The following is an 11,251-nucleotide window of genomic DNA, read 5'->3' as shown; positions in this document are numbered from 1 at the left end:
CTTGGACGCCGCCAGACATGCAGCACGGGCCACCGCCGTCGAATCCAAGCGATCGGCGTCGAGGAACAAGATCATCGCAAACGCCACGACCGCACAGCCAGAGCGGAAAGCGAGCGACCGCGGACAATCACCGCACAAGACAATGCGGACGGAAGGCACACGCGGAGTGGCGACCAAGGTGCCGTGGCAACATCCCATCGACCAGGACGACTCATCCGACGCGGCCAATGCAGCTTACGATGTGTGCTTCAACGCCACAGACGTGGACGAGGACGTGCCCGCGACTTTCCGCGAAGCCATGCAGTCAGCTGACGCGACCGGCTGGCTGGAAGCGTGCAGGAAGGAGATAGGTAACCTCGAAGCAATGGAATGCTACAAACTCTCCCAGGCACCAGACGGCACGCGCACATTGAAGTCAAAGTGGGTGTTTAAGAGAAAGGACATGCCAGATGGTACTCAGATCTTCAAGGCGCGCGTCGTAATCAAGGGTTTTGCGCAAAGATATGGAATTGATTACGACGAAACATACGCGCCCGTCATCAGAGGCGACTCTCTACGGCTAATCCTAGCCATCGTCGCGGCCACAGGCATGAAGTGCCGCCAAGGCGACGCTACGAATGCATACATCCACGCCAAGAGCGACCGCGAACTTTACATGGTGCCACCCGACGGGTTCGAAGCCAGCGGCATGGTCTGGCGTATACTCGGCGCCCTCTACGGCCTAAAGCAGAGCGCGCTGCTATGGTACCAACATTTCAAGGCCATCCTGGAAGATCTGGACTTCGCAGCCACGTCAAGCGACAGCTGTGTGTTCACAAGGCGAGTGAATGGCCGCCTCCAGATCGTGACCATCTACGTGGACGACGTGTTGGTCTGCGCTAGTGACGACAACGAGATCACAAGCGTGTTCACTCACCTGCAGCAACGTATCCGACTCAACGACCTCGGCCCCATCTCCAAGCTGCTCGGAATGGAGATCGACCGCAACGAAGGCGACAAGTCAATGTACGTCACTCAGAGAACGTACATCGAGCGAATGGCCGTCAAGTACGGCATGGACAAGAGCAAGCGCGTCGACACGCCTATACCAGCCGGCACCCATATGACCGAAGACGCTGGCCTACCACTGGACGACGACAAACCGTTCCGGCAGATTGTCGGCTCCCTGCTATACTGCGCCATGTCCACGCGCCCCGATATTGTGCACGCAGTGACGCAGCTCTCCCGCCACCTGTCGACACCGCACCACATGCACATGCTCATGGCCAAGCGCACAGTAGCCTACCTTCTACACACCAAGGACATTGGAATCACGTACCACGGCCAACCAGCCGGCAGCAGCGAACTTATCGGCTTCTCAGACTCCTCGTGGGCCGACGACAGACCTACAGGACGCTCAACCTGCGGCTATCTATGGATGCTCGCGTGCGGGCCAATCTCATGGCGATCGAAGCTACAAGCACTCGTGACTTTGTCTTCCACTGAAGCGGAATACGTAGGTGCGTGTCTCAGCGCCCAGCATGGAATCCACCTGGACAACCTCATGGACGAACTTGGCATCAAGGATAATGGTAAAGCCATCACTCTCTACCTCGACAATCAGAGCGCCATCGCCATCGGCTCCAACCAATCCAGCGTCCAGCGTACCAAGCATTTGGCGCTGCGCTTCTACTTCCTCCGCGACATGGTGCGTGGTGGCAAGTTCAAGCTCACCTACCTCCCGACCAACATCATGCCCGCCGATGTGTTCACCAAGCATGTGACCGGCGACAAACTGCGTGGAGCCATGCGTTTCATGGGCATGGGAGGCTATTGTGGTTTTTGCCCATAGACGCATTACTAAAGGCGCATCGGGACGAGACGTTACGACCACACGACACTCAACGGCCAATCAATTCCCATCTTCAGAAAGTACACTGTAGATACATTGCATACAGGACTACATATTAGTTTACCCAGCTGTGGCCTTCGAACCACTGGCTGTCAGACTCCTAGCTAGCTTAACCTTCAATAACTCACTTGTAAACCCTTACTTCCTCCTATTCTTTCGTCCCTATCACGGCATACGGCGACCAAGACCTGCAAGCAAAGTCAATAATCATTGCCTCGCTGTCGGCGTTGACATGTGAAAAAGTTTTGGGTGGCGCGCTCGGTGCGATCAGACTCATTACTCATTACTCACATTGATTTCTGAGTAAAACCCCTCTATTCCAATACTACGTAGTAATTTGAACCCGCCAGAAGCCATACCTGTGCTACGTCTATCCGGATTCGGATAAAATCAGATCAGTGATTGAGCATGGAGAGACGCACCTTTCTCTGGTATCCTTTCTCATGCTGTGTTTCAATTGTTCGATATCAAAACAAATGAGATGGTTTTGTGCATTTCACCCAAATTTGGACTTGAGAGTCATTTCGCCAAATAGTTTTCGAATCGATTTGATCCTATTTAATATTGTACACACTATACTTTACAACGATTAGTATATACTATTAATAGTATGGGATTCGGAGGGGTCAAACGCTTACCAGTAGAAATTCGACATGACGTAATTTGATTAGCTCAGTCGGTTCTTTACAGTAAATCGATTCTCCTAAGACATTCGATTCTGCTGAGGGCTCCAGTTTCGAATCGATTTGACAATATTATAATCAATCCGGTGCATACAAATTACATACTACTACTCCTCACAACGATTAAGTCAAAATCCCTAAAACTCGCCCTGTCTAGGAATACTAGCGGTCAAAGTGTTTGGTGTTTGTAGTACTACTAGAAGACCATCACTCTGTCGTAAACTTGTGGCAGGCCATTGATTTCGGCTGTCATCGTTTTCTTTGGTACAAACATGGAGGGCGGCGACAGCAACATCCTTGAGAGGCTGCTGCAGGATATATGCCACCGACCATCAGCATCCACGATCCCAGCTCATGTGGTACGTCCAGACCATTCCCAATGCCGTCAGGTCTCCGTTAACGTCCATGACCGCTAGGTATCGTGCGAGGAAAGCTTCAAGGTCACACCGCAGTTGAAACGAACCAGTACCTTGCTACTGAACGCGTCCTTCCATTGCGAGAAGAGCTCAAGTGCCAGTCTCATTTTGAAGCTTCTGGATACGTTTCTCACGGCAGATGCGGCGTTTTATGCCGTGTTTAGCGAGCGCCTCCTGGCCCAAGTGCAAACGTTTCAGCATTCGTTCGCGTCGGCTCGTGTGATTGCCATTCGGATGCTTTCTCGCTTGATCCGCCATGACAATGCAATAACATCTGGTAGTTCTCCTGCGTTGAAGCCATTGATCCACGCACAAGTCTCGATCCTCGAGGCCACGTCCGACACCGACAACGCCCGGTTGAAACTTAGCGGCCACAAGTCCATTCTACAGCTCGTCAAGTCCTCCCCGGCGTACTTCGAGCTTTATTTCGACGCGATCAGCACCACGTCGACGGCCGCGGACAGCGCGACGTTCCAGACGCGCTTTCACTTGACCAAGCTGCTCGTTGACGTACGTAGCTACCATCACGCTGAAGAATATGTTCTCACGGGATGAGTGCTCTGTAGACCTTTGCGGCCACATTCTCGAACGCCCAACGGCTCCGATTGCTCACTAGCTACACGTATTGGGCGCTGGAAGCCAAAGTTCGACCCACGGACTCGCAATTGCAATCGTATGCCGGCTTTGTCTCGACCATCTCTGCCGACGAATTCGCTAGCATCGTGGAGCCCGTTCTGAGTCGTCTGCTTAAGCGATCGCCGGACTCGTTGCTTCAAGCCGTGCGCGTGATGACGCAAAGCCTGCGCATCGACCTGGGCCTGTACGTCATCCTATTCCAAATGGACAAATATCGAGGACATCTGTCATGTAAATGCATGTGTAGGTACTTGGGACCCATGTTCGTGCCGGTGTTCACCGCCAAACTCCGATCGCAAAAAGACGACGTGCGCATCAACTGCATTGGACTCGTGGACGCGGTGCTGCGTCGCTGCGCAGACTTTGCGCACGTCCAGACCATTTTGACTGAAGTGCTCGGCGTGTTGGACGGCAAGCACGGCATCCTCGCCCAGTTTTACCAGCGGGAGGCCGTGTTCACGACTCTGTACAACGCATCGCTTCATGCGCCGGCGTGGGAAGGGGCCGCCGCGGACCTGGCGGCGTTGGTCCTGCCCAGTCTTGTTCAAGCGTCTACAAAGGAAGCAAATGAAGGAACGCGATACATTGGCCTGCAAACCGTGAGTCAGTGGCTATCGCTTCTCCACCCAACGACGAATACACTGCCGGCAGATATTTCGGCTTTTTTCACGTCGGGGCTGCAACACAAGGTGGACAGCGCCGTCGTCGCGCACGCGTACGCCCTGCTAAGTGCCCGCGAGACCGTCAGCACCGCACTGGCTCAAGATGCGTCCATTGTGCGCGAATTGGTCAGGGTGGTAGACACCGCCAACAAGAAGCCAAACGTCCTCCACTTGGATGGCGTGCTCGCTCTGTCTGTGCTGGCGTCGCTCCACGAAAGCCACCCAGACCAGATCGCATCCGTCCTCGATGTGCCGTCCGCCCTTGTGAACGACAGCTTCTTCGCGACGTCGGCGGCGCTCCTGCTCCAAGCCAGCAGCAGCAGCCCCCCGTCCGTCCCCGCCGCCGGCATCGACTCGCCTGAGGTGGCTGTGCTGAAAGCGTTACCTCAAACAATCACGTCGGTGCTTACTCGTGTACGTTTTCGTTGACCTTTTCGACTTGTGGATCCAATAGCTAAATCGTGTGCACATATTTAGTCTACGCCGTCCAACCATCGACTCTTTGGCCTTCTCATCAGCGGCATCAACCACGCCAATGCGTCCTTACGCAGTACATTCCAAGCCAAAATCTCGTCGTTTGTGTCTGCCAACACGTGGTCGAGCGTGCATTTCCTCGATGCGTTTGCGCAAGGATTGCTGGACTTGAACGACCTCAAGATCGTGTCGCCAGAGGACAACGTGCCCGACAAGTCTGTGGGCACGTCCATGTCTGGGGTGCTCCGGAAGAATCTGCGGACGCTCGTGCCGGCCACAGTGTACGACAGCGACTTGGCCGTGGAGCTGCTGCCGCGACTGCTGCTGCTCACGCACCATCCATTGCTCGTGTTTGGCGCCCAGGAAGTGAAGTTTAGCCGCGAGTGGAACGTCATCAAGAAACGCTTTGTCGAGCACGTGGACGAGGACTTGACCGTGTCGGACGCGGTCGACGATCTCTTTGAGTTTATTCCACGCCTCAAATCGGCCACCGTCGACGCCGTGCTCGCCAGTTTGTATTCGGACGTGCACAACACCCGCCTTAGTGGCCATCGGGCGATCGTAACGCTGCTCAACTTTGCCGGAAATGGCGTGGGGGAGCACTTGGTCCTGCATGGCCTGCTCAAGGACCAAGTGGCGCACCGGTTGGGGCGCGACGATATCACGGCTGTCACTGCCGACGACGTGGCCATCTACCACACCCCGGACGACGAGCTGTACGTGGCCAAAAAGGCAGACGAAAGCGCCGCCGCCGCCACCTATCGCGACCACGGCACGGCCGACGAACGCTGGGAACAGCAAGTTCGAGCGGAAATCGAACGCAAACGAGGGCTGTTGGGTACGAAGGCGGCGGACGCTAAGAAGAAGCTGACCAAGGACGAAGTGGACCTCCTCCACCAACAAAAACAAGTGCGCCGACGCGTGGGTGCCGCGTACACGGTCGTCGCCCGCATCGACTCGCTTTTGACATTCCTGAGCGTGACCTCCCCCGACGAAATCCAAGCCGCGCTACCGTACTTGGTCCAGCCGGTCCTGTCGCTGCTTGGCAGTCCGTTGCTGTCGACGTTTGCCCAATCCAGCCTTCGCAGCATCTGTCGCTGTGTCGTGCCTACGCATTTGCGCGTGTATTCCAACCAACTCGCCAAGGGGTTAGAAATCGCGTTTGTGGCCACGCATGGCCCTTCGGACCAGGCCAAGGCGACCCTCGCGGCGTCCAACGACTTGTTTGAGCGCCTCTTCAAGGCCCTCGTGAACGCTGTGTTTGGCTACGAAATGGACTCGGAAACTGACTTTGAACTGGACGGCGAGTACAATTTGCTACCGCCGTCGACGTTTCACTTGGTGTATCCGATTCTGGCTGTGTTTCTGGACACGTCCTCCACCAGTCGGTTCAAGCAGTTCATTCTGCCGCTCTTTTCCGTGCATGCCAAGATGATCAAGGAAGAGGACGAGATGGAAGTCGGTGACGTGGCCGCGCAACGCTTGCTCCGTGAATCCATGATCGTACTGACCTTGTCGTGGCTCGCCCGCGCCGAGAACGACGGGTGGGTAGCCGCCGCGCAGGTCCTGGCCCAGCTCACCGCGGGGTCGCCGCTGTCGTCGGCGGAATTCGCGCCCTTGTTGGGGGACGCGGGCCTCTTGTCGTCCAAAGTGTTTTCCCGACGCGCGACGCTCCAAGCTATCCGTCAAGGGTCGGACATCACCGACGCGCCAGAGCCAGCGTTTAGCAGCACCATTTTTATGTCGTGCTACGACAAGGACGACGACAACAAGGAAGTGGCCCAGCATATTTGGGCTACGCTGGCGTTGGATCTGCCCGACAACTTCACCGAGCCGCTCCTCCAGCTCCTGAGCCACCCCAACGCATGTATTCGAGAAAGCGCTGGCACAGCATTGGCCCATGGATTGAAGCGCCATCGGGACCAAGTGCGGTCGGTGTTGGACATTGTGCGCGCCCGATTCATCGCGAGTTTGCCGGTGCCTACGGACGCGAGCCAAGTCGACTCGTTTGGCATCCCCATCGTGCACCGTCGCCCCAACAACCACCACGACGTGCTGGTTGAAGCTCAGGCAACGCTACTGACTCGCGTGGGAGCTGGGATTCTGTTTGAACACACGGCGCTGGAAACGATCTTGACGCCGTCGGAAGTTGTGGACGTGCTGAAGTTTATCATTGAACGCGGTCTCGGCGACTCAAGCGCAGACGTCCGCCACCACATGCGCAAAGCCGGCGTCCAAGTGATCGCCACGTACGGCGCGGCCAACATTGCCGAGCTCGTGGCCATCTTGGAGGCGCCGTACGCGGCCCCAGGCACGTCGCCGGAAGACATTGCCGCGTTCGACCACCAAAAGGAAGGCATGGTGGTGTTCCTGGGATCCCTTGCTCGCCACATGGACAAAGCCGACCCGAAAGTAGCGTCGATTGTCCAGCGTCTGCTCGACAGCCTCAAGATTCCGTCGGAACCTGTGCAGCGCGCGATCGCGTTGTGCCTGTCGCCGTTGATTCCAGCGGTCAAAGACCAAAGCACGGACATTCTCAACAGCTTGCTCACGGATGCCACCCAGGGCGAAACGTACGGCGACCGCATGGGCGCAGCGTTCGGCGTGTCTGCCGTCGTCAAAGGACTTGGAATCGCCGCGTTGAAACAGCATGCGATCATTCCGCGCTTGGAAGAAGCCATGAAGAGTGCCAACTCCAACTCGCGTCAAGGCGCGTTGACCGTGATCGAGTGTTTGTGTGCGCGTCTGGGCTTTCTCTTCGAGCCATATGTGATTGTGATCCTTCCCATCTTGCTCAAGTCGTTTGCCGACACAAACGCAAGCGTCCGGGACGCGGCCAGCTTGACGTCCAAGGGCATCATGAAGAACCTGTCGGCGCACGGTGTCAAGCTGGTGCTGCCGTCGATTCTGCGCGCCGTGGACGACTCGCAATGGCGGACCAAGCAGGCGGCGATCCAACTGCTCGGGGCGATGGCGTTTTGCGCGCCCAAACAACTGGGCTCGTGTTTGCCCCAGATCATCCCCAAGCTGACCGAGTCCCTCTCGGATTCGCATCCGCGGGTCAAGGAAGCCGGCCATTCTGCGATGCACGACATCGCCCACGTGATCCGGAACCCTGAAGTGTCGTCGATTTCGTCCGTGCTGCTCGCTGGCATCCAAGACCCCAACCGCAAGACCAACGAAGCGCTACAGGCGCTGCAGTCGATGGTGTTTGTCCACTCGATTGACGCGCCGTCGATGGCACTCATCATGCCGATTCTCCAGCGCGGACTCATGGACCGGTTGTCAGACACAAAGAAGAAGGCGGCGCTGATCGTCGGCAACATGTGCTCCATGGTGAACGACGCCAAGGACTTGGTTCCGTACCTCGACACGATCGCGCCGTGTCTGCTCGCGCAACTGCTCGATCCGATCCCCGAAGTCCGCACCGTGGCGTCCAAAGCACTCGGGATGCTCGTTAAGGGACTCGGCCAAAGCCACTTTCCGACGCTCGTGTCGTCGCTTCTCAGTGCCATGAAGGCCGACAGTTCGGCCGTCGAGCGCTCCGGGTCGGCCCAGGGATTGTGCGAGGTGCTGGTTGCCCTCGGCATGGACTCGCTGGACACGTTTTTGCAGGAAGAGATCTTCCCCATCGCTCGGCACCCCAAGTCGGCTGTCCGCGAGGGGGTGTTGTGGGTCATTGCGTTTCTCCCTCCAGCCCTCGGTCAAATCTTTTCCAGGTACTTGACCCGCGTCCTCCCCATGGTCGTGGCGGGTCTGTCGGACGAAGTCGAAGGCGTCCGGGAAGTAGCCATGCACGCCGGGTCGATTGTCGTGACTGCGCATGCACTGACGCACACCAAGGACATCTTGCCGTCGCTGGAAGCCGGCATTTTCGACGACAATTGGCGCATCCGGCAAAGCTCCATCTCGCTACTGGGCGACTTGCTGTACCGCATCAGCGGGACCAGCGGCAACAAGGTCGTGTACGCCAACAACGCCGCCGATAGCGACGACGAAGACGACAGCGTCGGCAGCGCCGCCGGCGAGCGCGCGATCCTACGCGTGCTCGGAAAGACCCGCCGTGACCTGGTGCTGTCGTCGCTGTACATGGTCCGCTCGGACAATTCGGCGATCGTGCGGCAGGCGTCGCTCGGTGTGTGGAAGAGCGTCGTGTCCAACACCCCCAAAACGCTCCGATCCATCTTGGAGACGCTCATGAACACGATTGTCGAGGCGTTGGCCGGCAGCCACTTTGAAAAGCAAGCGGTGGCCGGACGAACCCTCGGAGAAATCGTGCGCAAGTTGGGCGAGCGCGTCATGCCCGAAGTGGTGCCCATCCTCCGCTCCGGCCTCGCACCTGCCAATTCCGACGGTATGCGCCAAGGTGTGTGCCTTGGCCTGTCGGAAGTGATTGGCAGCTCATCCAAGAAACAACTCGAGGACTTTGTCGACACCCTCGTCGATGCCCTTGAAGAAGCGCTGTGCGACTTCACGCCCGAAGTGCGCGCCGCCGCCGGTCAAGCGTTCAACGTGTTCCACAAGAATATGGGCTACCGCTCCATCGACGAAGTGGTGCCGCGCTTGCTGAGACGAGTGCAATCCACCGAAGGCGAAGCCCAGCGCCGAGCGTTGTACGGGCTGCAAGAAGTGCTGCGGGCTAAATCGCGCGAAGTGCTGCCGTACCTGATCCCCCGCCTGCTCACGACGCCGTTGACCCAGGCACATGTCCGCGCGATCGCGCACATCGCATCCGTCAGTGGACACGTGATTCACTACCATATTGACCGCATCATGGGCGTCTTGTTCTCGGAGTATGTGTCGTTTGCGGGCAAACACGACGACATCATGACGACTGCAATCAAGACCACGCTGCAGGCGCTGGTGCTGAGCGTCGAGGACCAAGGCGTCCAGTGGCTGTCGAGTGAAATGTGCAAGTTTTGCGACAGCGATATCGTCGAAGCGCGGTACTTGGCGTGCTGGTTGATCTCTGCGTTCTGCCAAGCCACGACGGCCAACTACAACGAGCAAGTGCCGACGTTTATCCGGTACATTCTGCACCGATTCAACGACGCCGACGCGAGTGTCGTCCAAGCCGCGTCCCACAGTTTCAACAGCCTCAACACGACCATTCGTCCGGACGAACTGGCCAAGCATATTGACTTCATCCGCAACAACCTCAATTCGATGGTGAGCGACGCGCGGCATCGCAAGGGCGGCGTCGGGTCGGGCGAGTTTTTGCTGCCGGGGCTCACCCTGCCCAAGGGACTGGAGCCGTTCTTGCCAGCATACCAGTTTGCACTCATGACCGGAACGCCCGAAGCGCGACAGAGCGCCGCCGCGGGCATCGGGGAGCTCGTGCTGCTGTCCAACGACGTGTGCTTGAAGTCGGTCTTGATTAAGCTCACGGGGCCGCTGATTCGCATTGCCGGCGACCGTTTTCCGCCCCACGTCAAGTCGGCGATCCTGTCGACGCTCGAGATTTTACTCGTCAAGGGCGGCGCGTCGTTGAAACCGTTTTTGCCGCAACTGCAAACGACCTTTGTCAAGGCTTTGAACGACCCGAGCGGCGAAGTGCGCACTCGCGGCGGCACCGCTTTGGCCCAGCTGGTCAAGTTCTCTCCGCGTGTGGACCCCCTCGTGTCGGAGTTGCTCGATAAGCTGGGCAGTAGCACCGGCGGCGTCAAGGAAGCCAATCTCCAAGCCATCTTGGCCACGCTGTCGTTGGTCGGCAGCAAACTGTCCCCCGCGACCCTCCAAGCGCTGTACGAGTCGCTTCGTGACTGCTTGGACAGCGAAGAAGACGTGCTGCGCACGGTGGCAAGCAGCTCGATCGGGCTCATATTCGACCTGTCTGACGAGATTGGCGCCAGTCACTTTGCGGACCTCGTGTTAACCTCCGTCAGCCTCTCCACATGGACGCGAAAGCACAGCTCCGCGCTGCTGTTGCAATATGCGTTGGCGTCTACCCATACCTGGGTGAATGATGCCTTGGCAGGGCAAATACAGGACCGTTTGGTCGTGTTGGCCCGGGACGACAAGCCACTGGTCCGGATCGCGGCTCTCGAAGCCACGACGGCTGCCATTTCCCGGTTCCCGGCTATATTTGCCGACTTTGTTCCGTCCGTGGTGGCTGGCCTCGGAGACGCCAACAAGGACGTTCTCCGTGCCGCCCTTCGTGTGGTGAAAAAAGTGTCCAAGCACACGTCCGCCACAACCCGACCGTTCCTCGGCCAACTGGTCGCCCCCACCTTTGTCCATATCAAGAGCCCCAACATTGGAGTCAAGTTTGCGGCTGAACGGGCGCTGTTGTATTTGTTGGAAGTGCACTCTCGACCGGCGACCATCGCCGACTTTGCCGCAGTGTCCGATCAAGGCAAACTCTTGACCGAGTACGTCCGCCGAGTCCTGTCCAAGCTCAACGCGAACAGCGACAGTGAGAACGACGCCTAGTAGGCAACTCGACAAGTTTAATACATGTATATCCATGGACTCGACGTTGAGTTTACA

The 11,251-nt window shown here is 57.6% G+C and overlaps 2 protein-coding genes across 4 annotated transcripts in view; both read left to right on the top strand.

Annotated features, from left to right (window-relative positions):
* H257_15637 (hypothetical protein) overlaps positions 1-1,831 on the top strand; it is a gene marked incomplete at both ends in the record, with an annotated part of 6,712 nt that extends 4,881 nt beyond the window's left edge. Inside the window, one exon of the mRNA XM_009843805.1 lies at positions 16-1,831. Coding sequence (XP_009842107.1) covers positions 16-1,831 — 1,816 coding nt within the window. The remainder of the gene's footprint in view (positions 1-15) is intronic.
* Positions 1,832-2,827: 996 nt separating this feature from the next.
* On the top strand, positions 2,828-11,239 carry H257_15636 (hypothetical protein). Of its 3 annotated transcripts, XM_009843802.1 has the most exons (5): positions 2,828-2,933; positions 2,991-3,500; positions 3,557-3,810; positions 3,874-4,702; positions 4,766-11,239. In XM_009843802.1, exons 1-5 carry the CDS (start codon positions 2,847-2,849, stop codon positions 11,192-11,194), a joined length of 8,109 nt encoding a protein of 2,702 aa, XP_009842104.1. In that variant the 5' UTR covers positions 2,828-2,846; the 3' UTR covers positions 11,195-11,239. The 3 variants fall into 3 exon arrangements, with proteins under 3 accessions (XP_009842104.1, XP_009842106.1, XP_009842105.1); XM_009843804.1 differs by having other exon boundaries at positions 3,557-4,702; XM_009843803.1 differs by having other exon boundaries at positions 2,991-3,810.
* Positions 11,240-11,251: the final 12 nt, after the last annotated feature.

Source organism: Aphanomyces astaci, assembly GCF_000520075.1.
Source record: "Aphanomyces astaci strain APO3 unplaced genomic scaffold supercont1.72, whole genome shotgun sequence".
NCBI lineage: Eukaryota > Oomycota > Saprolegniomycetes > Saprolegniales > Verrucalvaceae > Aphanomyces > Aphanomyces astaci.
The sequence above is the reverse complement of the archived record's forward strand: the minus strand, read 5'-3'. Positions and strand labels throughout refer to the sequence as shown.